This window comes from Aptenodytes patagonicus, chromosome 3, assembly GCF_965638725.1.
Source record: "Aptenodytes patagonicus chromosome 3, bAptPat1.pri.cur, whole genome shotgun sequence".
Classification (NCBI taxonomy): Eukaryota; Metazoa; Chordata; class Aves; order Sphenisciformes; family Spheniscidae; genus Aptenodytes; species Aptenodytes patagonicus.
The window spans coordinates 48,653,169-48,680,320 of NC_134951.1; the positions used below are offsets into that span (position 1 = coordinate 48,653,169).

At 40.3% G+C, this 27,152-nt stretch overlaps 1 protein-coding gene across 1 annotated transcript; it reads right to left on the bottom strand.

The window, feature by feature from the left end:
- MCHR2 (melanin concentrating hormone receptor 2) lies at window positions 1-26,949 on the bottom strand. Its single transcript, XM_076335462.1, is given in 6 exon segments — window positions 1-325; window positions 2,025-2,144; window positions 7,838-7,961; window positions 7,964-8,028; window positions 19,103-19,312; window positions 26,768-26,949. Coding segments are annotated over 6 exon segments (1,026 nt in total).
- Between the last annotated feature and the right edge of the window lie 203 nt (window positions 26,950-27,152).

Sequence of the window (27,152 nt, forward strand, 5' to 3'; positions counted from 1 at the left end):
TCAAAAACTTGACTTGAAGGTGTTTTCAATGATGTTGACATCCCGTTCTACCATCCTGACGTCCATGTGCGTGCACTGCTGGAGACGCTTCTGGAAGTTCCCACTAAGTAGGATGTAGAGAAATGGATTAATGCTGCTTCTGACATAGCTGAGGCAGATGGAGATGTAGTAGCTCACGTAGAAGGTCAGGGTTGGTTGAGAAACCTGAAGATTCACGAGCTGGATCACGTGGAACGGGGCAGCGCTTGCCACAAACACACTGACTAGAGCAAGCACCATCTTAGTGAGCCTCATGACTCTTTGCCTGGGGATACTGGTGGTGTAACTGCAAAACAAAGAAGGATCCCTAGCACGGAGAGTCAAGATGGGAAAATGATGTCATGGATTGAGTGTACTGATGAATGGCAGTTATTTGAGACCAAATTCACCTACAGTGCAAGCAAAGGCCAGCGCTCAGCGACTTCATTTTTTTGTTGTTTGCACATTATTGTTTCTTCTGCTTAGGCTGAATTTGATCACACATACAGGAGCCACTGAGAACTGTTTATGTATATTTGATGAAATACTGACAATTATTTTGATTAAAAATGCTTACTCTTTTTCATCACGAGAGCTTTATAGCTTTGCATTTCTTTTCATCTATGATTACATTTTTTTGCTAACAACTGGAACAGAAATACTGAGTTAAAACATGACTATTATGAGCTTAAAGGAGACTTAGAGAAAAGAAGAAAATGATCCTCCTGCCTGAGGAATTAAAAACCACACTAAAATGGAAATCTATTTCCTTTTTAATAGAAATTTGGTAGAAACTAAAATTCAAAGAACATAGTCCTAGAACCAAAACATGCTGACCAGGAGCTGCTGTCAGGGAAACTGGGAAATTGTATTTCATGTATTTTATGTGTCAATTTTCTTTTATTGCCTAGACTTCCCCAGGCTGTGAACAGTGGCTGGGGATCCTCATGGGCCCTGGAGTCCTCTTCCCACAGGAGGGGTAATGCAACCTGGAAGCACCCAACCTGCACACACACCCCCCCTCAGGGCCACGGTGGCTGGTACCAGACCTAGCACTGAGATCCTCCCAGGATTTCCTAATCCTTGAACTGAGAGTTTGGAGCCATGAGACCCTGACGGGCAGGTGCCCTCCCACAGCCAGAAGTGCAGGGTTGTGCCATGTCTTTTTTTTGTCCTCAGATAAGCTGAGGACTTCACCCATAACTTTCTCCTCAGTGTTTCCTTCTAACTGGGTTATCTTGCTCCCTCCCTTGAATCCTGTCCCTAGTCTGTTTCCCGGTGCCCTGGTTTCGGCTGGGATAGAGTTAATTTCCTTCCTAGTAGCTGGTACAGTGCTGTGTTTTGGATTTAGGATGAGAATAATGTTGATAACACACCGATGGTTTAGTTGTTGCTAAGTAGTGCTTACACGAGTCAAGGACTTGTCAGCTTCCCATGCTCTACCGACTGAGAAGGCTGGAGGTGCACAAGAAGCTGGGAGGGGGCACAGCCAGGACAGCTGACCCAAACTGGCCAAAGAGATATTACACACCATGTGACATCATGCTCAGTACATCAACTGGGGGAAAGCTGGCCGGGGGGGGCCGCTGCTCGGGGACTGGCTGGGCATCGGTCAGCAGGTGGTGAACAATTGCACTGTGCATCACTTGCTTTCTATATTCTTCTTCTTCTTCTTCTTCTTCCTATTATTATTATTATCATAATATTTCAATTATTAAACTGTTCTTATCTCAACCCACGAGTTTTCTCACTTTTACTCTTCTGATTCTCTCCCCCATTCCACCGGGGGGCAGGGGGAGTGAGCGAGTGGCTGCGTGGTGCTCAGTTGCCGACTGAGGTTAAACCACAACACCTGGGAACTTAATGCAGTGTCTGAAGCACTGAAAGTTACATGATGCAGTGCCTAAATGTTGTTTTATGACTAATCCTTTTGGTCTGTTACATATAAAACCTTTGCAGTATGAGCAGAGCATCTAAAATAGGAAGAAGCGTGAATAATACTTTACCTTCCTGCTTTCTTGTTTTGCTGATACATCTCCTACGTGTAACATAAAATTAAAATATATCAAATAAATATCAGTGGTAAAGGAAAAAAGAAAGTTGTTATAGTAAGATAAAGTGTATACCTGTAAAACAAAATGCAAAAAAGAACAAACAAGGTGATTACACAAAGACTATCTCATAAATGTAAAAAAATATAAATGACATTTTTCATAAAGTGGTCTCTGATTTGAGATTCTTGAGTAGAGATACATGGAGCCTGTTTTAGGTAGCAGCAAGTACTTTTAAGTATTAAAGTCTGTGTTCAGCACTTCTAGGAATACTGTTGACTACAGAAAGATAACTGCAAATTATACCTCTCAGCATTCCAAATTCTGTATGTGTGCACTTTTTCCAGCACCTGTATAATTTGTGAAAATTCTTGCAAGCATTTATGCAGGACACAGACTGCTTAGTCCCCTGATATTTCGCTAGTCTGATAGTAGACCAGTGATGACCATCTTCTGAGCACAGTTTTTTCAACCATTCTTGCATCATTAGTGTAATCTGATATACACGATCTTTCCTAGTTGGTTTGCTGGTATTTTGTTACAATTCAAGTTATTTTGTTTCTATTTATTCTTTATCAACTAGAAAACTTCCATCAAAGAAGGAAATTAGATTGATTTGTTATAAGTTGTTCCTGTCAAATAGACACAGAGTTTTTCTTATCACCTTACAGATTGAGAGCTTAATAATTTTGTTAAACTTTCTGGTTATTGAAGTTCATTGTTTTTTACTCTACCAGAACTTCCTTTTACTTGTGTTCATACTTTTCTGTGTTAAAACCTCTAATGTGGAATTAAACAAACCTCTGACAATTGGTCATGCCATCTGAGAGAGAATGGACTAGACTGAATTCCCAGAACCCTGTTTTTCTTCTATTTTCTCTGATTTCTTTCAGGCTATTGGGGGTCTCATGTCCTTCACAAGTTCTTGAAAATAATCAAATTTCAGGGACTGTTTTTACTAATACCTTAAATCTTCAGCAGTGAATTTCATCAAGCTTTGCTGACATTAAAATATTTAACTTCTGTACTGTTACACATTTTACGCTTTTATGACTGGAGTGTTGGAATGGAAGGATACAGGCTCTTTAGGAAGGACAGGCAGGGGAGACGAGGAGGGGGTGTCACCCTCTATGTCAATGACCAGCTGGAGTGCATGGAGCTCTGCCTGGGGATGAATGAGGAGCCAACCGAGAGCTTATGGGTCAGGACTAAAGGGAGGGCAGGGACAGGTGACATTATAGCGCGGGTCTGCTACAGGCCACCTGACCGGGAAGACAGAGTGGGTGAGGCCCTCGGTAGACAGATAGGAGCAGCCTCACACTCACAAGCCCTGGTCCTCATGGGGGACTTCAACCACCCCAATATCTGTTGGAGGGACAACACGGCAGGGCATAAGCAATCCGGGAGGTTCCAGGAATGCGTCAATGGTAAATTCCTTCTCCAAGTGGCAGAGAAGCCAATGAGGAGAGGTGCTATGCTGGACCTTGTTCTCACCAACAAGGAGGGGCTGGTGGGGAATGTGAAGCTCAAGGGCAGCCTGAGCTGCAGTGACCACGAAATGGTGGAGTTCAAGATCCTGAGGGCACTGAGGAGGGCGCACAGCAAGCTCACTGCCCTGGACTTCAAGAGAGTGGATTTTGGCCTCTTCAGGGATCTGCTTGGCAGAGTGCCATGGGACAAAGCCCTGGAGGGAAAAGGGGCCCTAGAAAGCTGGGTAATACTCAAAGATCACCTCCTTCAAGCTCAGAAGCGATGCATCCCAACAAAGAGGAAGTCTGGCAAAAACGCCAGGAGGCCTGCATGGCTGAACAAGGAGCTCCTGGACAAACTCAAACACAAAAAGGAAGCCTACAGAGGGTGGAAGCAAGGACAGGTAACCTGGGAGGAATACAGAGAAATTGTCTGAGCAGCCAGGGATCAGGTTAGGAAAGCTAAAGCCCTGATAGAATTAAATCTGGCCAGGGACATCAAGGGCAACAAGAAAAGCTTCTATAGGTACGTCGGGGATAAAAGGAACACAAGGGAAAATGTGGGCCCTCTCTAGAATGAAACAGGAGACCTGGTTACCGGGGACACGGAGAAGGCGGAGGTACTCAATGACTTTTTTGCCTCAGTCTTCACGGGCAAGTGCTCAAGCCGCACTGTGCAAGCTGCAGAAGGCAAAGGCAGGGACTGGGAGAATGAATAGCCTCCCACTGTGGGAGAACATCAGGTTTGAGACCATCTAAGGCACCTGAAGGTGCACAAGTCCATGTGACCCGATGAGATCCATCTGCGGGTCCTGAAGGAACTGGTGGATGAAGTTGCTAAGCCACTATCCATCGTATCTGAGAAGTTGTGGCAGTCCGGTGAAATTCCCACTGACTGGAAAAGGGGAAACTGTGACGGTGTGCTCCCCGCCCAACCTGACCTTTATCTCCTGTAACCCTGCCTAAGTGAGAACTACCAGGGGCAGTCGTTAATGGATGCTGATGGTGATACTTCCTCCATTAACAAAGTGGATTCGGGGAGCCAGACAACAACACAATAGTCCTTGGTTATTGTGAGAAATACGCCCACCTAACCACAGTTATCAGTATGCAAATATGACTATGAGTCAATCATCTTACCCCTATAAATAGTGAGCAGCCCAAGAGCCCTTTGAGCTCTCCTGCACGGCAGCGGGCTGCACGGTGGGATCTCCCCTTGAGTAGGGACGCCTCTCAAGGTTACTCCTCGAGGTTGAGAGATTCCTTGCCATGACAGATCCTCGGTAAGTGACTAATAGCATGCTAAACTTTGAAATCTTAGCTAAGTGATATAAAGGATTGATTGCGCATATATAATCCTTTAGACATAAACCGTTGACCAAGACTGGGACTAGGATTGGATCCAGCTGCACCTAGACTCCTCTCTGAGAAGTTTAGAAAGCAAGGGGGTCCTTTCTGAACGTCATGACTCAACGGGAGGGTCTCCCTGACAGTAATGTCTGACCCTGTCCTCTATGCAGTAAATAATCAAGTGTACCTTGCCATTGAATCTTGTTCACTGTCTCATTTTCCATTGAACTTTGTTAATTCACACTTTAACTCACTGTTTTCTATCAATAAAGTATTGTTGCTTCTCTCTTACGAGTGAAGTGCAGTCTCACTCCATCCGCGACAGAAACATAACCCCCATTTTTAAAAAGGGAAAAAAGGAAGACCCAGGGAACTACAGGCCAGTCAGTCTCACCCTTGTGCTTGGGAAGATCATGGAACAGATCCTCCTGGAAGCCATGCTAAGGCACATGGAGGACAGGGAGGTGATTCGAGAGAGCCAGCATGGCTTCACCAAGGGCAAGTCCTGCCTGGCCAACCTAGCGGCCTTCTGTGATGGACTGACTATATCAGTGGACACAGGAAGGGCTACAGATGTCGTCTATCTGGACCTCTGTAAGGCCTTTGACATGGTCCCCCACAACATCCTTCTCTCTAAACTGGAGAGGTATGGATTTGATGGGTGGACTGTCCAGTGGGTGAGGAATTGGTTGGATAGTCATGTCCAGAGGGTAGTGGTCAATGGCTCAATGTCCAGATGGGGACTGGTGACAAGTGGTGTCCCACAGGGGTCCATATTGGGACCGGTACTGTTTAATATCTTCATCAATGACATAGACAGTGGGATCGAGTGCACCCTCAGCAAGTTTGCAGATGACACCAACCCGAGTGGTGTGGTCAACATGCCAGAGGGACGGCATGCCATCCAGAGGGACCTGGACAAGCTTGAGAAGTGGGCCCGTGTGAACCTCATGAGATTCAACAAGGCCAAGTGCAAGGTCCTGCACCTGGGTCGGGGCAATCTCCGGTATCAATCCAGGCTGGGGGATGAAAGGATTGAGAGCAGCCCTGCCGAAAAGGGCTTGGGGGTCCTGGTGGATGAAAAGCTGGACATGAGCTGACAATGTGCGCTCGCAGCCCAGAAGGCCAACTGTATCCTGGGCTGCATCAAAAGAAGCGTGGCCAGCAGGTGGAGGGAGGTGGTTCTGCCCCTCTACTCTGCTCTGGTGAGACCCCACCTGGAGTACTGTGTTCAGCTCTGGGGTCCTCAGTACAAGAAAGACATGGACCTGTTGGAGCAGGTCCAGAAGAGGGCCACGAAAGTGATCAGGGGGATGGAACACCTGTCCTATGTGGAAAGGCTGAGAGAGTTGGGGTTGTTCAGCCTCGAGAAGAGAAGGCTTTGGGGAGACCTTCTTGCAGCCTATCAGTACTTAAAGGGGGCTTATAAGAAAGATGGGGACAAACTTTCATAGAATCATTAAGGTTGGAAAAGACCTCTAAGATCATCGACTCCAACCGTCAACCCAACACCACCAGGCCCACTAAACCATGTCCCTAAATGCCTCATCTACACATCTTTTAAATACTTCCAGGGATGGTGACTCAACCACTTCCCTGGGCAGCCTCTTCCAATGTTCTTTTTAGCAGGGCCTGTTGCGACAGGACAAGGTGTAATGGTTTTAAACTAAAAGATGGTAGATTTAGACTAGATATAAGGAAGAAATTTTTTACAATGAGGATGGTGAAGCACTGGAACAGGTTGTCCAGAGAGGTGGTAGATGCCCCATCCCTGGAAACATTTGAGGTGAGGTTGGACGGGGCTCTGAGCAACCTGATCTAGTTGAAGATGTCCCTGCTTATTGCAGGGAGGTTGGACTAGATGACCTTTAGAGGTCCCTTCCAACCCAAACTATTCTATGTTTCTATGATTCTTTGTTTCTATGATTTTTTCTCTTTTTCTGGTGCTCTGGAGTTAGACAATTCCATTAAAAATCTGGTTGCAATTCAATTGGGGGGGGAGGAGAGGGAAGGGCGGCTGGAACAAAAAAGGCTCAAATAGATACTCTTTTAGTCTTTGTTTACAGTAACAAGTAGTACAAATGAGTAGTGAAAATCTGTAGAGTGAAGTACTTGGTGGTTAGGACATGACACATTATACTCAAGTTAGGGGGTTTAACTTTGAATTTTCTCTAATTGGATCCTGTGGATTGAGGACTGAGTACACAACAGTGGTTGGAGTCCATTCATTGTCTTCCAGGAGCACTTTTTCCAGTCTGATTTCACCTGAAAAGAATACAGATCATGTGCTCTGAGACTGTTAAATAATGTGAACTCAAGTATGGTAATTAGACACAATTGGGATACTCACTCCAAAAATACCTTCCTTATCCAAATGAACATGCTAATATAAAAATACCCAGTATCAGCCAAAATTTGCTGTCTGTTATGTAAGGTCTTAAAAATTTTCTTTTATGTCCCTTGCTAGTCATCACGCAACAAGCTAACTTGAATTCAACAAATAAGTAGGAATCTGCTTGGCCATAAGGTACTGGAAAGTCATGTATGCAATTTGAGGAGTGTTTAATCTCTTCTGTGATCTATATCTTCCAAACATGACAGTCTGCCGGGTCAGAAAGGGCAATGAGATCCCATTGTTACCCAAATGCAGCAAGAGAAGATAAGGAGAAACAGAAATCCTTCACTGTTACATTTGCTACGTGGGAGCTGTCTTGCTGAACTTGATCATGCTGCGGCTACTGCTATATTGCCAATACAATCTGAGATGCAATGATCTGAATGATACAAGGCTCAGCTTCAGCTTTTAATTCTATTCCATCCATCCATCCATCCATCCATCCATCCATCCATCCATCCATCCATCCGTCTGCCTGTCAGGGATGTCAGACAAAATGGGTGGTATCATCAACACCAGCTGAAGACATGATCCCCCGAGCTTTGAAAGCTTACCAGAGAACATCATCAGGTGAGGTTAGATCAAAAGCGCAACTTTCCAAACCATCTTTGAACTTTATTACTTTTGAGTAGACCCATACAGGGAACATCAGAATAAGTGATGCCACCTATAAACATTGACTTGAATTGCCTTTGATCTTGTTCTCAGGTGGGTTAGGTGAAATGGCTGGACAAGAGCAAGGTACCTATAAAAGCAGGTAACATAGCAATATAATAGAAAAACAATAAAATATTTAGGTTAATATTGTTGACTGCAAAATAAAAATTCTAATAATAGCCATTGCAAGGGAAAGAAACTGCATTTTTTAAAAGTTGTCTAGTACAACATGCCAGAATGGCTTTTATTCAAGCAATTCCCTTAACATTCAACAAGTGTTGTTACAACTGCTCATGCTTTTGGTCACAACATTATTTAATGAATATGATAAGAGTTTTTAATAAATTATAGTAGACTAGCATGTAGGAGATAGAATTTAAAAACTCAGACATACAAGAAGCAAGCAGAGATGAAATCTGAGGTGAAGTTAATTCTGGAAAAGGACTGGAGATAATTTAATACAGGCAAGACTGCTATTTAAAAAAAAAATAGAACTTTCTGATATATTTTAGCTCTAGGAGTGCTCAAGTCTGTTATAGTTGTAATTTAAATGTTTAGTCTTCACATAACTGAAGATACAACTGAAAGACTTCACTACCTTAGAAGTAATCTTCAGTTAGCAGTGGCTTATGATACAAAACAAATTCAACTTCTTTTTCATGACCTTCACATTTTGTAAAACATTGGGGTGAACTTTAATCTATCAGATCAAAATGGATTAAAGTGGGCAATGTTTGAGTTGAAAGCAGAATATTAAATGCAAGAATTCACATGTCATAAAAAAGAAGGGGAAGTTAAAGCAGGGTGTATTCTCCCTCTTTTTTTCTCAGGAGCGAGTAGGGTAAGTACAAAGTCCACTGCATCTGGTACACCTTTTCATTTCCAGATGAGATCAGACTACCTACTAACATGACCACTGATTCACAGCCTAACAACTTGTTTGGGAAGAATAGTGTCAGATCACCTTAGAATAAATTCAATGAAGGTAAAGAAACCTGACAATGAATTTCATCCTTTTTCTTTCCATCCTTTGTACTTGCAGAATCTGGCATACCGTAGGCCTGGCCAAAAGGTACTCGGTGCAGACAGTATGCAACAAAAGCTGAAAATTTCCATTGCCCTGGGTCTTGGTACCACTTTGTGGCTATCAAACTCACTGCGCTCTGTAAAGCAGTTTGAAGGAAGCTGCAGGACTGCCCTGTGATGGCTTTGAGGTGATATAACCACATGAGACAACCAGAAACCAGCACCAAGCAACCTCACTTTGGTGCTCCACAGGCAAGCTGCCGCAGATACAGCTCTCATCAGTGGGAGATGATGAGATCCCACCAGATCCCACCCTCCCACCAGAGGGATGATTCTCATCATGTTGCTGCCAGCTTAAGGATATGATCAGTTACGATCCCCTCTGATACGTGATGAGAGGTCTACCACTGAGATCCTAACCCTGCTAGTGGTGGCTGTACCCATTGCCACCTAGACTGTGGGTGACGGAGGCTTATGCTTCTGTCTTGGCCCCATGTCCACCAACTCACTCCCTGTGACAGGGAAAAGGGCAGGTGGAAGAACCCAACCTCTGGCAGCAGGACCTGGTGTATGGGTGAGGAACTATAACACTGAAGAGAAATGGGTGAGGTGAAACTTACGGAGAAAACAGTTCATCCCTTTATCAATTCATAATTCTTAAATTAATAACAAATGATACAGCTAAATGAAAGCTCCTGAATGTCAAAGTTTTACACAAAAAAAGGAGAGAGAAAGTTTGGGGGCATTTTTTTTGGTAGAAAACATTTATTTTATGACCAGCCTCTACAAAATGGATCAAAAATTTGATTCTGTCCTTTTCAGCTATATCACACATGCCTTTTTTTGTGCATAATGCTGGAAGAGTTTTGGGTAGTAGCAGTGAAACACATCTCTCTTGTGGGAGTTAGATTGACTAGTTCCTTTTAAAAAGACTGAAAACTCTGAATCATAGTCACAGAATTTTTTTGAAACTGTAATTTTCTGAAGTTAACTGAAAATGAATGATTTACTAGCTGCTATGAGAAAGACAAATTATATAGGAATTTAAACAACACTTGAAAATCATTTTCTTAATGATTGGCTATTAGCAGCTTCTCTACCAAATTCCATCCTGTTGACTTCATGTCAGACTATTTAAAACTTGTACAAGTTGAAACGATAAAACTGAGAAATGTTTAAATAATGGTGAAATTTTCACTGAATTTTAGTGCTTGTAGAGCAGAAAAAAATGAAAGCCCAACAAAACAAGACAGTCCAAGCTAGTGTAATATGAATGTTAAGATGGTTTCTGGTACTGCCTAAGAAGGTACCCTTTTTCTAAAGGGTTATCATCTACACGTGGAATCCCACAGCACTTGTGCTCCGTTAATTAAGAAAGCTGATTTGGAAAGTGCATCATTCTTGCAGAAGACTTTTTTCCCCCAGAAAGTAGTATTTTTGGTGTGTTCTGAACAAGGGCCATTAGAGATTAATTCTCCATTGCTCTCAAGCTATACCTTAGCTAGAAATGAAAAACTCTCTCTCAATGAGTGAAATATTTATGTTGTTCACAGATCAAGTGAGAAAAATGCAGAAAAAAACATAGTAAAAGCCTGCAAGGAACAGTCTTCATAATAATGTGATTCCTTCTTAAAAGCACTTCATGAAAAAAAAACAGGTGTAGATATGTATTAGGTTGATTAAATTATTAGAAATAAAGGAACAGAGTTTGGTGGAGTTATTCTAGATTTACACTGTTAAAAACACAAGAAGCCAGATAGGTGTATATAACACCAACTGCAATGTGTGCAAATTGAACATTGCATTTTGCTTTCAGATACCCTGGTATGCATCTAGATTTACTCTACTAAAACCAGGAATGCTACTGTGAATTTTCTTCAATGCAGCTGAGAGCAGAAGCTTAGTAAGTGACTGTCTGGAATGTGTTCTCCAGGCTGAAACCTCAAGTTTAATTAGACTGTGGATTAAATAGGCCAGTACTGGTACCAGTAAATAACCAGAATATCATTAACTGCACAGCAGTAACTTTCAATACCTGTCATTCCTTTGCTGTGTTGCTGTATCTGTATTAATACATAGCCATACTTGTACATTTTACACAATGTAAATATCTGATACAAATCAGAACATCCTTGTTTGTAGGTGCTGGCAACATGTTGCCTGCAGGACCTTGGAATGTTGCTTGAGGTCCTGTACTAGTTTTTCACAGGTCAGGTTCACCAGCCTGTCAGAACAAGGTGCCTGCAGCACCTCAGTTGCTTGGTATTATTGTCTTTGGGCCAATGAAGATCAGGAACCAGTGCATAAGATCAAGAAAGTTTCATATTTCATGTGATAATAAATTATTTTCTGTCTTGATTGAATATGAGTATGAAAGAGATTTCTTTCATTATTCAAGCTTTGCAATAACCAAGTTCTTTTCACTAAATAAGGTTAAAGTAATGGCCATTACTGTTAGAATCGGCAAAAGGCTTTTCTGGCATATGATATCTAAAAAAACTATGTCTAATTTCATGCAGTTATTCTCAGTCCTCATGTTGGTGACAGAAAGAACAGAAATCCTCTACATTTGCAATGGTAGAAATGCTTTGTACCATTCTTGGTGCAGCTACCTCTCCTATTTCACTGGCTGCCTCATGGAAATAGCTTTCTGACACTGATATTGCTTACAGGATCACTGTAATTGAGAGTAATTTACAGGCTTCTCCAGTTCTTAAAACTTGTGATTACTCCCGCTTTACACAAAATTTGACCTCTTAGTCTCCATGTAAGCACAGTATACTATGAATGCTTTGAGCTTGCTTTCATTTTTCAAGTGGTGCAAACAACGTCATCAAGCAAAGTAAGGGAGCAATACTGCGAGTCTTTTTTAAAATCGGCAGCAGAGATGTTTCCACAGAATGAATACTGAAGAAAGTTGCAATGGACATTACAACAAAAATCAGTGAATAAACTGTGAATTAAAGGAAGTATTTGTGAGAAAATGAAAGTGTGTAAGATGGAAATAGGGTGCATGGGGGAAGGACAGAAAAGTGACATTAGTAGCTGACATGGAGTAAGAAGTACACCTAACCAGGCACCCTTCTTCCTGCAGCCTGTAAGGAAGGTGACAGGACGTGATTTTCCATCCTTTGCTGTGCTCTCCATGCACCCCACGAGTCACCTCTTAGACATGCCTGCTGCCTGCTGTTAATGAGAGACTGAACTTTATCTCGTGCTTACAGTTGGGTGATACAAAAACACCTTAATGCTTTCATATGCTTCCCCTTAGCAGGAAGGTTTCCATGAGATCTCCCTTTTGTTTCGAGCTACTTAAGCTCACAAGGTACCTAATCACAAAAACATTGGTTATTTCTAATTAGCTCTTTCATTAAAAACTGTGTATTGCACAAAGGTTTTTAAGACAGGTTCACATTTGGATTTATTACCAGGGTCTGTAGCGGATGGCAAATAGTTACTTTAAGGGAAAAATCAAAGTGAAAAGAGAGTGTGGAAAGGTAAAGCTGTCCTGAGTGGCCAGCTGGGAAGAGAAGCAATGGGGGGGTCTCCAGACAAGCATCCTTCTCTGGGTCTCTTCTCCAGTGCCATACGTGGTTCCCCCATAATATTTTTTTCCACAGTATCAACACAGTTTTCATCAGGACCCACTTCTTACCAGTTGCTCCTGCCTATGATGCTGTTGGTGTTGTTGAGAGCATGCTTTGCTGAGGCTGCACGCTGACTTGCTGTTAAGTTTGGGGCAGGCATGTTTTTGGGTCCACTAATGTCAACCAGAAGCTTTGACCACAGGGTAGGAAAAGGGAGGGGAAGAAGGGATGATTCTCACGCTGGTGGCAGTCACTTCCCATGAGAACCCACCGTAACAAAGCGGTCGGGTTTGCAGGAGCAGGGCCGGGAGGATAACAGCGCAAGATCCACAGCGTGGGAACAAGAGGAAAGTGCTGCCCCAGAGGCTCTGGGAAAGGCTGCTGCCGCAGCTTGGGTGACTGGGCGCAGAGCTGCCAGCAGAAAGCCAGCTACAGAGCTTCAGAGAGAGGGCTGTTAGCAATGCAAAAGGCTGAGGCTCTTAAGGCACCGTGTGACGTGTGGCTTAACGGATGATACTGCCTTTGCTAAAAGAACCAGAGCCCAGCGCAGCTCAGGACTTATCAACAGTGAATGTAACTCATTTTGACAGCAGCTGCAGTCTAGTGGTTATCAGACTAATGTAGTCTGTAATAAAACTAACTGTGTTAATGGGCACTGAAGATCATTAAGGGAAGGAATGGCATGTGTAAAGGAACCCCCTCAGCCTGGGATGGGTACGGAATCCACACCCTCCAGCTCCAGAGGTGCCCACCACTGCTTATGGGCTGGCTGACGCTGGTTCCTTTTGCTGTGTAGACATTCTCTTCCTGGATACACAGCTGAGTTTCCATAGGATTTTCACAAAAGTAAAGGGCAGGTTACTAATGATGCAGGTGAGGGTACTAAAATCTGGCCTGTATATATCTGTATTTCCCTGTGTATTGTAAAATGACTTTTCACACTTTCTGGATCAATTATTTTGCTGGACATTTTCATATACTGATATGTGACTTTAAAGGATAATTTCCCTGGGTTTCTAATTCTCATTTTTAACAATTATCTGAGCAAAAGAAAAAAAGTTATTTAATGAACTGAAAGATGAAAAGGAAATCATTAGACTGAATGGAATGAAAACACCACCAGAAATTCAATTCAATGAAAATGTAAATGATTCTTTCTCTTGATAGAACTCAAACTTATTCCAGCCTGACGGTATTCTGACTTACCCTTCCCCAAACAATACGAAATTAATCTCACCCTAAACGCTTATCAAGCAGCTTTTGTCTCCATTCTTTTGCAGCGGTAGGTTTCTATTGGTTGTTTCAGTTTGGATGTAATTTTCAATCTTGCCTATTGTCTGATGATAAATTTGTGAAATGAAACATGAGTGGTGCATTTGGGAAAACATGCTGTTTTGAAAATATGGGCTAATTTCCACTTCAAACAGAGAGTGGAACTTAAAGGCAGACATGCGCCCTCATCTGACAAAGTAATTACCAGTAATAAAAATGTCTTTTGTTGGGAAAAGTCTGAAGAATACTTACCTGAAACAAATAATAACGGGAGTGTCTGAGCTGCGTCTCCGACACAGAGAGCTGGAGAAGGAGGCAGAGATGGAGACTGCAGAGGTCTCAAAAAGTACAAGGCACCACGTATGTGGTGCCTGTTACCCATGCCTATTGCCGCATTTCTTTTTGCCTTTCTGCCAAACTTGCTGTTACAATGCTGCCTGGAGGAACATTTATGAGACCAACCATCACCAAAGGTACGTGGTACAATTATGAAAGCCAAGGTGACACTTTGAAAGAGAAAGTATTTCATGGGAGCATGTGCTCCTAGTTAATGGTGTAGCTAACTGCATGTCATCTTGCCTGATTTCTAGCAAAGCCATAGACACATGGTCATACTTCTGTCATGCATATAGGACAAGTAGAGGGGAAACATGTCTTAGAGCTTGGATTTTCCCTCGCTTTTTTTCTTCCTGCCTCTGGACATATCTTAACTTACCATATTTGACATCCTATGGTCTAACATTATTACTATGTATTGCATATTGTCACAATATAGTATACTGACACTATTATTATCATTAATATCACTAATTAGCATCAGTCACCCAATTAATGTTAATTATTATTTTATTATCTGTATTGGCTCAAAATGTACTGCTGTTAGGATTGCTCCAAGAGGCAGCAAAGTGTACTATGTTCAACGTCAAATGATGGGCTGCTCAGGAGACTGAGCTTTTAAAAGGCTTTTACCTTTTCCTCTGGCTGGGGTGTTTGTGACTGCATGTGAAGTGAAGCAAGGAGTAACAGAAAAAGAAGCATGAAGAATGAGTAAATGGATTAGTCCATGGCAAATCAGGTGGTTCTGGTTTTAAATAACTGAAAGCCCATAACTTTCATAGAGATATGGCCCCACCCTACCAGTGATACTGCCTTGGTAAATATTTCTTAGAGCAACATTACAACAATGGGCAAACTAGGAACACATTTTCTCATGCCTGTCAGGCTCGGCTGCTGCAAACACTTGGAACACCTGCCTGTTTCTTCTCAGCCGTCACGGAGCTGCTTACTCCAGATTTATCTTCCCAGCTTCACCTCTCCATTTATGTGCCTGAAGCCTTAAGAGGATAGGCTATTGTCCTAGTTTCAGCTGGGATAGAGTTACTTTTCTTCCTAGTAGCTGGTACAGTGCTGTGGTTTGGATTTACGATGAGAATAATGTTGATAACACACCCATGTTTTAGTTGTTGCTAGGTAGTGCTTACACTAGTCAAGGACTTTTCAGCTTCCCATGCTCTACCCACTGAGAAGGCTGGAGGTGCACAAGAAGCTGGGAGGGGGCACAGCCAGGACAGCTGACCCAAACTGGCCAAAGGGACATTCCATACCATGTGACGTCATGCTCAGTGCATAAACTGGGGGAAAGCTGGCCGGGGGGCCACTGCTCGGGGACTGGCTGGGCATCGGTCAGCAGGTGGTGAGCAATTGCATTGTGCATCACTTGCTTTCTATATTCTTCTATTATTATTATTATTATTACTACTATTTTACTTTATTTAATTTCAATTATTAAACTGTTCTTATCTCAACCCACGAGTTTCTCACTCTTACTCTTCCGATTCTGTCCCCCATCCCACTGGGGGCGGGGGGAGTGAGCGAGCGGCTGCGTGGTGCTCAGTTGCCGGCTGAGGTTATGCCATGACAGCTATATAAACGTTTATGCAGTCCTCAAAATTGGCTGGTACCCTATGTAACTCTCAGACTTCAGGAACTTTGCTCAGGGAACTTTTCCCACGCACAGAGACACTTTGCAAACAGGATATTCAGAAAAAGCAATTATTTATTGGTTATTACAATAGACAACAGACAACAGACAGCTAGGACTAGCAAGCTCCTAGGCCAAGTGTTAAAACTCTTACCACCCCTGTACAGCACTCTTGAGTCTTTGCTGTACAGCTGTCAATGGGAGTGAAGGGGCATCTTCAGACTCCCTGGTTCTCGTTAGTATTTTATACCTCCTCATGCCAGTGTTTCTCTTCTTGAACCTTTGAGTTCTGAACTGTCTCCATCTCAACTAGCTTATCTCTGGCTGCAATCTTACCTTTCTTAGCACACATGGTTCTACTCTAGGTACTTTCACACAGCTTAGCATTTAGCAATTTTCTTAGAAGGCTGAGACAAGATTATACAGCTGTGCCATACCAAAAGTATGCGTTGGATCACAGACAACTGAGCCCCTATCAAGAGTATTACACCTTTTCTTATAACCAAAGTTTGCAGAAGAAGTACTCAGAAGCAGGTGCACTCTCTAAGAAGGGACCCAAACAGTGGCATTTTCCCAGGACATGCTCCAGTGGAGTCATGCTACAGGGAATGAAGTGTGCCTCACAGCCTCTTGTCACAGAAAGAAAGTCTGAATAGGTTTTACCGGCTGCATCTTCTATGCCATTAAGGAATAAGGAATGATGTGACTTCTGAATCTGCATCAGTTATTTTGAACATATAACTCTTGGCTCTTTTCTTAAAATGTCATAGGCCAAAAAGTTCCTTTGCCATTGCAAACAAGTCACTAACGTTGCTAATCGCAATGTTCACATTCAGTTTAAGTCAAGTGACTTCTTTGAATGTTCCAAGTACCAACGTTAGTGTAGGACATCATACCAGACCCCCTTTTCACCCATCTCACCATCTCTCCTGTCTCACCAGAGACTGCAGCATGAGAGTATATCAATATGTGGGATCGAGAAAATGCTGTCTGCAGCATACACAGTTCTGATTTCACTTAGGCAAGTGATATTTTCATTGAACAGTCAAATTTACTTTTGATGTTCATGGGGGTAAATTATATTAGGATTGTTGTCTATGTGTGCCTATATGCATCCTCATGCAGAGAACAGGTGGTGTGGGTTGCTTCTTAGGAAGTTTTCTTTTAACTGATAGGCAAAAGTTCTGCTACCAAAGTTTCATTGAGGTTTAATTTATGTAATGTTGGCCTGTGGCATAAACACGAATCTGTATTAAAAAATGTGTTTGATGTCAGTTTAGAAAATTTTCTCATAAATTTTAATATGCATACTCAACTTGCATAGTTTTTACAGCTTTCCTTAATGTTTTTTATTTCATATTAAAGTGAGTAATGAAAAGCAAACTTTTATACATTATACCCCTCATAAATTGACCCCTAAAGCTCCATGGAGAGAACAGCTGGTTTTGCCACTTCTTAAGATCTTATAAAAAAAATTGATTTGCAAAAAGAAATGCTGAAATACTAAAGTGTCTGTTGGACCATTGCGTGACATAGTTCACTCCTATTATGAAGTAGAGGATTTATGGGAATAAAAACATTATCCAGCAATATAACAGATATTAATTTGCATGTGGTAGTCATTTTATTCAGCTCAGACTTCTTCTGGAAGTGCCTTCCCAGGTCTGACCTGCTCCTGTCTTCCTTTAGAAATGCTTTTATTTTTGAGAAATGTGAAAGAGAACATGAAGTTGCCCAATGCTGCATTAGCCATAGCATTTACTAAGGTGTAATTATATTTCTTGCTTTTATTGTGAACTGGGGATGATTTTACAGTCAAACAAAATCTGATAAACTCTGCTGATTTTTTGCAAAATAGCTGATTTAATCTTTTCACTGAATGAAAGCTCACGGGTGGATTCAGAGGTGCTTTTCTGAAACTATCAAGCACTAGACAGTTTGGGAGCTTGTTATCTGAAAAACCTTTGTCCCTCTTGGCTATAGTGTAATAATTGGTACTAGCAGTGATAAAACAAATGGGAGAGAAGTAATTTGAAGAGCTTTCCTTAGACAATTGTATTTGAGGTGGAAAAACTTGCCTCAAAATAGAAAAGAAAGCAAAGGCTTACCCTCAGTAATTTGGAAAAAACCACCAAATGCCTATTTTAAGACATGGCTTTACTTGAGACAAACTATTTTTTATACCATTTTGATATTCTGTCTTTCCTCATCAGGATGTCACGTCTTTTTCCCGCCTTAATACTTACTGTCTTGCATAAAAATTTTTCTCTAAACAGCAAGATTAAAGATACTGCTATGTGTAAATTCTTTAGGAATATGGGAAAAGACTGTCATTTGTTACCTTACTCATATGCAAATATAAGAACAGAGCTTTTAAAATTGCACTTCAAAGGAATTGATAATTTCTTGGCTCTTTTTTAACTGCATGTCAACCAAATAAGACTCATAATATCATGCATTAGTGTAGCCTCTTTATCAATTTCAAAATTATTTCTAACTTTCAATTTTCTAATTTCTGTTTTCTGTTTTCTGATAATTTGTCTCTCCCTCTCTTTAGTGGCTACATTCCACTGCCATGGAAGCGTGCTGTCTTGTATGCTACAAGTTCAATAGCAACCATCCTTCCCATTGGCTCTGTTTATTTATCCTAGCTCATAAGTTCAAAGTTGTCTCTTGAATGTCTTCTTCATGATTGACTTAGTGCCTCATGCTGTGCAGGAAAGTTTGTCTTTTTGTTTTCCTCCATGCTCTCTCTGATATGTGAAAGAAGACCCCTTTGGTCCAAAGCAGACTTTTCTTTCCTGAATTTGGTCACTTTTTCCTTAAGATCAAGAATATACAGAAGCTGGTTTTGAAATCTCTAGTCATGATAAAAGTTAAAATTCTTGTTGTACTCTTACTGCATTTTAATAAAGGTTTTTAAAAATAACAGATACAGTGGGTTTCTGCAGTCTGCCTGGAAGCCAATTTTTTATCTTAAACAAAAATGATTAAAACAAATCTAGTTTTAGTGACATTAAGCCTTTACTAGAAGCTGCACCTCTAAAGATAAGCCCCAGAACAGTAATACTGGTAGTGACTAGTATCCCTTAAGGCCTTGTTCATAGCATGATGCTATAGCGAGACTTAAAATGCCTCTGCCACCTCCACAAACATCAGAAAAAGATTCCTGTAGTTTTCAAAAAATCATTAACCATAGCTGATGGCATTTCTCATTCTGAATTACTACAGCTTTGCATGAACACAATCAGGTATTATTGTCCTTGGGTACAGAATGAAAATCTGAAACCACATACCTGTCCAAACTCATTGCGGTCATAATGGCACTGCATGTAAACTGGTTGTATGTGTCCAGGGAGGTAATGATGGTGCAAAGAGGGCTCCCAAAAACCCACTCACCTCCATGTGCCCACCGGTGAACAAGAAAAGGCATGCCAATGATATGAACCAAATCTGCTATAGCCAGATTGCAGATGTAGATATCTGGGATCGTTTTCTTCTGACTTCTGAAATAAATTGGAAGACATGGAGACAATTACTTGACATGGTTACTGTATTGTTTTCCAAGTATACTGTTGATAAAACAGACCTCAAAATGGAACTGCACACAAATAAGTACACCGTCAGAACCACTATTTTAGAGTTCAGATATTTCAAACTAAACATTTTAGGCTCAACAATAATATATTGTTCATAATTTTGCTTTCCAGTGAGGTTGAATGGGCTATTTAATTTATTAACATCAGCACAATTCTCCATATTCTCCTTTGAAAACTATAAAGAGTTCATAATAAACACAGGTCTGATAGACATAGGAACTCTAGAAATATCAGGCTAGCATAAGTAGGAGGAGAGATCAGAGCCTTCCTGTGATGCAGTTGACCCAGGGCTGAATCTTGCTTAAAGATGCAGACAGGAGGTTCTCAAGTGCTCAAGGTAAAAAGGGAACTGGTGAAAGAGGAATGATCCTCTGGGAAAAAAAATAGTATGCAATCAAATATTTAAAGATAGTCTCATGAAGTTTGTACATACATAGGGAACACAACTGAGTTAAAACTGTATGCGCAGTCTTCATCTAAGCACTAAGAGTTTGGATTTGCCAGTTTCATAATGTCTATGTTGCATAGCTTTTGTGTGATACATATGCTTTCCTAGACTCCTTTACCAAAATGTAATCCTTATCTTAGTACACCCCCCAATTTAGGCTTGGAGGAATGTTATACAGGCAGTTGAAAGAATTCCTGACTTTAAATTGCCTTATTCTATACAAATCAAGGAAAGAAGCACAAAGCATCTTTGAAAAGCACTGATATTTAGAAAATATTTTTTAATTACAGGACTTTATTAACAAGGTCCTTATCCACAGTCTCCATATAGAAATCACCTTACCTAAATTCACTTACAAATTAGATGTCTTGTCTAAGCTATTTGTCTAGGCTCCCTCTCAGCATCTCTAATAATTTTTTTTTTCCCAGTCTACTGCAAAGTACCAGTTTATTTGTCATTCTTACTGGAAGACACAGAAGAACCTGCAGCTGGGAGAACTCCACCTGGCTGCCCACAAACCACATTCAGAAGTCCAACTCCATGACCATCATTTCCTAAAATGACCTGTGTGAGAAGAGTTCCTAATTACACATTTTTCATTTTGCCTTCACTGCATGCTACAAGCTATGAAATAACTATGTTTCCAAAGAAATAAATTTAAGCTAGAGGGAATGAGCCAGACAAAAGCATTTTTTTCAAACATTTTTAATAAATTATGAAGTATGATTCACTGTCATCTGGTTATGATGCTGAAAGCAAAGCCAGACATCTATAAAGTATATCTGCTGGCACTAATGACTGGAGCTTGTGGAGAGAATGACGCATATGCGATCTTTTTCCTCCAGTGCCTTTAGCTTTGTGAACTTTGAAGGATGCAAAATCTCCAGGAGAAGAAAAGCCCCAAACGGTTTCCTGCAAAGCATCAAATGGTACCATTATGTTGAAACACACAGGTTTCAAAGCATCTGAAAAACATGTCATTTCATGAAAAAGTTAAAACGGTCTTTTTCTGCTTTATTTCATTCACATTAACAGGATAAATCATACTAAATTAGAAATTACTTTTGGACTCCGAATGAGAATCTCAAATTCTAAACTTGCACAATTTATGCTAAATTTAATCAACAAAGAATATACATTGAACAGCTGTCCCATGGTTGATGTAAAGGGAAGTGTTGTAATATCCACCGTCTCATGCTTTACACTGAGGTTCAGAAAATGGTGCCTTTTTAGATCAGTGTCCAGCAGCCAGGACATGTATTTTCATACAGATTTTCATATAGTTTCCTGTGGTGGCTCAGAGCCACAATATTTAAATAGTAACTTATGCAGTAAACTTTATAATCTCAAATAATTTTGGCCATATTTTATAGTTTATAGCTTTCTTATATTTTATTAAGACAGTGGTGCTTGCCTTCTGCTAAAACTATCACTTTACAAAAAAAAAAAAAAAAGCCAGGAAAATAATAGTGATAGCCTCAATTTCAAACTTCCTTTTTTCGTCCTTTTGGTGTTTTCTGCCTTCTTGCCACAGTTATGAAAGCTTCTCAGCAGTTTCTCAAACCACAGTTGTTAGCTGGTCAATTCACCCTTCCACCCATGCCAGGTCAATTTCTATCTCTGAAACACCATATGAAAAATGTACAAAAGCACAATTGTTGTTCTGCAAAATCTGTGAATATGTCAAATCTGTGATTAGTCCTACCTTCTCTTCAATTCTACTTCTACAGATTAAACTAATTAAAAAATGGATTTGAATGATCCTAATCCATTAAAAAAAGAAGTGTTGAGCAGACTTGACAATGTGATAATCCATATACTGGCTGTCACTCCAGTAACAACTTTGAGGAACATGACAAGTGCATTATGTGTTGTCATCAGCCATTATTTATCCCCTCTGACTGCATTATGTGCTGTCACCAGTATTTATTTATACCCTCCTGGACAGAGAGTCTTCATTAACTAGCTTAAGTGTTAATTTGGAAGTGATCTTTCAGGTCAAAGACAAGACGATTTGTAAGTATCACACTTTTAAAAACACAAACATATACCCTTTCTTCAAACAGGAAAGGTGAAAATGGCATCCCTTACGGGCTAGGTCTGCAATGGCAAGTAGCACCAGCCTTAAGGCCATCCTCCCACCTAGGCCTGTCCTCCCCTACAAAATCCAACTGTTCCCAGCAAACCAGCTTGGCTTGGAGGAAGCTTTTTTAAACTTCCAGCTCTGATGTTAACCATAGTCCACTTTTCTGCTCTCATAATTAAAGTTTACCCAGATCCTCGGTGCCTGAGGAGCAGGTCCAACAGCAGCAGTTCTATACCTACTTAACAATATCTTGTAGCCCTTTTGTGCTGTTAAGCATGTACTGTGCTCCCTCTTGGACCATTTCTGTGCATGTTATTTTCCCCTAGTGGCTGAAAAAACATCTCAATAATTTAACAGGAAAGACTTGTACTATCTTTTCTCCTTTTAATTGAGGGTTGGATTTTTCTTAGCTAATTTTATCAATTTGAAATTGAGACCTCTAATGTCTCCAAGTGATCTTAGCTCCTATAATCACTGCAGAGAAACAGAACTCTGGGGGGCAATTTATCCTGTCCTTGATAGGTATATGACAAAGATGATACGTATTACTCTCAGTAGTGCCTCTCCATGGAGAGACCCAGATGACTGGCTTGGGCAATCAAAGTCAGTCTGGAAAAAATTTGTTCACATCTGTACAACTGGGTAAGGCCTATAAAATCTTGTGAGACTGAATCTTGCTCAGTACCAGTTATGAAAACTGCACAAAGAAATGGCAGCCATTTCTGTTCTACATCTCTGCCTCTGCCTTCCCTCATTTAACCATAACGAGTGATGAATGTTTCCAAGTAATTCAGCTATCTAATTTGTTGTTGGATAACAACATTGTCTAATGTTTAGCATTAGATTAGCAATAGCTACAGAAGTTTCTCCAAGATATTCTGGTCCAAAAATCTATTACTGTTTAACTGAATCTCACAGTCAAGCCAGATAACATCACAACATCACTTAGAGACATGTATCAGTTGCTGTGCCAAATGTGATCATGGGAAGTCCCACATTTCTAACATTAGCTTGTTTTTTATTTCTGAAACAAATCTAAAACAGAATAATAGAAATCAGAGTAAATTGACAGCATGCTGTCTCAGTGCAGAGACACTTAGCTTTCCCATCTCAGCGAGGAATAAAGAACAGAACAGCTGAGATATGTTGTAGGGCACGGGGTACGTCATTTAACATGTTGGGTCTTTTTTTGCTAGATTTAGGAAGAGCAGGAACCTAAGGTTGGAAGAGATAACCCTTGTCACACAGCTGAGTCACCGGCTGTCACAGGAAACAAGGTCAGAAAAGACCTCCTCATAACAGAGCAATTTCATCTCAGAAATACTGATTTTACTTCCACTACTCCTACTGAAGGCTATCACAGGACACTACTGTTCTAGAAGGTAAAAACCACCTTCCAGTTATCAGCCTTTAATAGCTCCTGACTAGGGTCTACCCAATTGCTCTTGTACCAGTTTTGGCCTTTAGTTTAAACAGTCCTTCACCCTTTCTGCTGTATTTGACCCTGATTTACAGAGAGCAAGCATACACCTCTGAGCCTTTTTTTTTAAAAAAAAACAAATTTAGGTGAATTTTCAGAGTTCTCCATTCTTCTGGTTCTAGTAATTGTTCTTTTCTGTTCTTATTGCAGTGTGAATATCTTATCTTTCCTGGAAACAGTTGGTGAGAGTTATATTTCAGGCCTTGTTATGAGTCTGGAGAATGGCATTAACATTTCCCTCTTTCCCCTGGAAAGGCAGAGCCTTGCATGTATTACAGCTGTGTGTGCTTCTCACGCAGCTTTAGCCTATTGACAGCCCACAGCAATCCCAGGAGTTTTTCCTCTGTTGTTTTCTAACTGACAGCAGTGCTTCCTATTTATAAAAAAAAAAAAAAAAATTCTATGGCTTTGCGCTTTGTGCTATTAAATGTTGCTGCATTTCTATTGCTCTAGTCCCTCCTCTAGTCTTTATCTGGTTCTTTCTGTATGACAGTCTTACACTCCTTCACATCAGCCACATCTCCCCAGCATATGTCATTAGGAATACTACTGACACACTCTTAGACCTTGCCTCAGGTCTCTGAGGGAAAATATAAAATCTGGCTGGCCCCACGATCAGTCCCTGAAAGTTCCACATTAACCTATTTCTCCTGAAAATCTTTTCAGGAAACTTGTTTCTTATCAACATCGCCTAGACCATCCACACTTTAGCTAATTTTTTTCTCATGTTATAATTCTTGAACTCATTAGATTGCTCTTTAGCTGAGTTAATAACTTCCAACACGATAACATATAAAATCTGATAACATAAAATCTCTGATCTGGATAGGCTAGCTGTATGAAGCAGTTTCAAAAATTTTCTACTGGTGACTACATTCAGTTGCAAATACACCTTCTCCAGCTGAAGACTCAGAATGCAAGTAATAAGTGTTGTGACACTCATTTGCAATCTCTGTTTTAGGAAATGTTGTTTTATCACTTGCTATTAATTACCTTATTAAAAATCAAGTTCTTCTGAAAAGCTGTACTCACAGATAATTGAAATTGTATTTGATTCCCTTTTCTCTTCTGTTACATACTCCTCCTTAAAAACACAAAGTCAGACTAATGCAGCTAATTGGGGTTGTCTGGATCACGTTTTCCCTCTCCACACAAAAACGTAGCCATTCTCCCACCAGCTGGTCCACCAAAGTCAGTAGGTTTACATAAAATTCTTGCTAACAGAACTGCAGTTTTGGGGACCGGTCTTTCTAGGTTGCTGGGATGAAGATTATTGGGTAGTTCTGGCTGACACGGAACTCTTGCAGCATTTTCTCTACCATTTTCTTTTTAATTAAATAGCAGCATATCTCAACTCCCTCTACGAATTTCATCCTAGGGCTGAAATTCATTCACACAAGGAGGGCCAGCCAAAAGTCACTGAGTTACAGTTTTTAAATTAAATCTCAGTGCATAGAATATATTACATGTAACTTTCATTAGGACTTTTAGTTATTTTCTCCCAGTAAGTTGCAGATAATATAATTTTAATTCACACTTAAAAATGTTTGTCCCCAGCTGGCAGACCTGCAAACAAAATTGGGGAGCTGAAATTCCAAGGTTTGTTCTTTACCATGTTCTACCATCAGTAAAGCATTTGCTACTGGAAAGTAAATAACTTTCTAGTCAATTAGAGAGATAATCTAGCTTCTTTCTCTCTTAAAAGAATTGACTCTGTAATGCTAACAAAATTTAAATGTATGCATGAGAAAATGCGTTCAATAAAGAGCGAAGACACAACTCAGAAGCAGAGCCTTTGAGTAGAATCAGATCTGTTTAGTGAAAGGTGAGAATTTGACATGGTTATTTTTCCAAATGTAGCTACATTTTGAATGTACATTCATCTACAGAGTCTGAGGTTTGTGGCTGTCTTTTTTAGTGTTGGTAACAACCACATTAACTTTTTAACGCACTATTTTCAAATTCTTTTCCTGTGTGCAAATGTTCATGCCCATAAATTTGAATGCAAATACGGTTTAAATTATATTCTTTTTTTCCAAGTCATTGTCTGTGTCTATTCCCTCTGTCTCTCATATTTTTATTTAAGCTAGACAAAGGCTTTTCACCAGGGACAAAAAAATCTTTGTTCCTTCTCAGTTTCCTTCTGTTCTATTTTTTTAGAGAATCTATAACTAATTTTTAGAAACTCAATGATTTCTTTTTTCCTTTCTATTCATTCATACATTTAAAAAGACATATTGCCTCTGAAGTCATGTTCACTTCAGACATACTGTTTCCACATTTCTTCTCTTGTGCATTCAGATTATGAGCTACAATATTCTTGAGTGTACCAAGCATTGGATTTCTGGTAGCTTCAAGGGAAGTTTACTAGAGCTCAGGGGCTGACAGACACTTAGTCCTAGGTTGGCCTTTGGAAATCTTTCTTTTAAAAGCATAGTATGTAGGGGTGGGGTCCATCTATTAATCCTTGTAGAGTGTGGCATATGAAAGCCTTATGCTGTCATAAATCTTTATGCTAAATTTGCGCTGAAGATAAAAGCCACTTTTTCAAGATACATGCTTATGGATTTAGGGTTTGTGGTAGCATCAGCCACTTGACAGCAAATTCTTTATTATATAGAAAAAGAAATTTCTTGTTAAAATTAAGAGACTAGAAGGTATTTACTTGCATAAAGGATGGCTGGGTCAGATTTTATGACCCAAAAAACTTTAGCAACTTCAGCAATTTTACCTTCTCAGAGTACAACAAAAATATCTTGAGGTATTAATTCCTGTTATGGGAGAATCCTTGACTGGCACTAAGGCCCTTGTTTCCAGAAGTAAGGTGATGCTGGAAAAAAGCAATGAGTTCTAGAAAGCTTCTGTAAATGGGCAAAAGTTAGATAAAGCTCTGTTATTAAAATAATCTGAGGTAGAAGTGCAGTTTTCAAAGGAGAAAAAGACTATATTTCAACTGATCTTAAAAGCATTTTGTAAAACATTATAATGCCTGGCTAGTACCATAACTAAAGTTTAAAGTTCAGTCTAGCTTTTACGTGTGCTAGTGGGAAGATTGCTGCCAATTATAACGGAAGCCAGGGAGGAAGACATGTATTTTGGTTTCCTTGAATATTTTTGAAGTCAATCATGCACTTAAGTGCTTTCTCATAACAGAAGAGGCTAAGCAGGCATACATTACCACTATCTGCAGTCATGATTTAATTTTTTTTAATGAGAAGTAAATGTCAATGACTAAAGGAAACATGAAAAACTTGCTATCCTTGTCTTTGCTGGGCAATTCACTTCCTCAGTGTTGTTATCATTTTTTTTCAGCAATAAATCTTATTGCAAAATTATTCATTTCTATACCTTATTATTGTGAATACAATGAGGATATTTCCAACTAAGCCTGTGGAACAGATAATCCCAATCAGAGAGGGAAGAATGATTGTCTCTGCAGCACCAATCACCTGGTAATGGTGCCATGTGCTCCAAGATCTGTTAAACAAGCCTCGTGTACCGTTCTGACAGGAAGACTGAAATTCACCCATTCTTCAGTGACTTTAGGACTCAGCTCTGTAGTAACAAGAGAAAATAAATTATTTGTGGACTAATCATTTGAATATCATTAGTTAAGTCTGGTATCTAAGTGTACATTACTATTTAATGATCATCTGAATTTCATAAAAACCTTTCACCAAAAGATTTTGTACATTCAGGATGGGATATAAAAGAACTGGATTTTGTTGTTTTC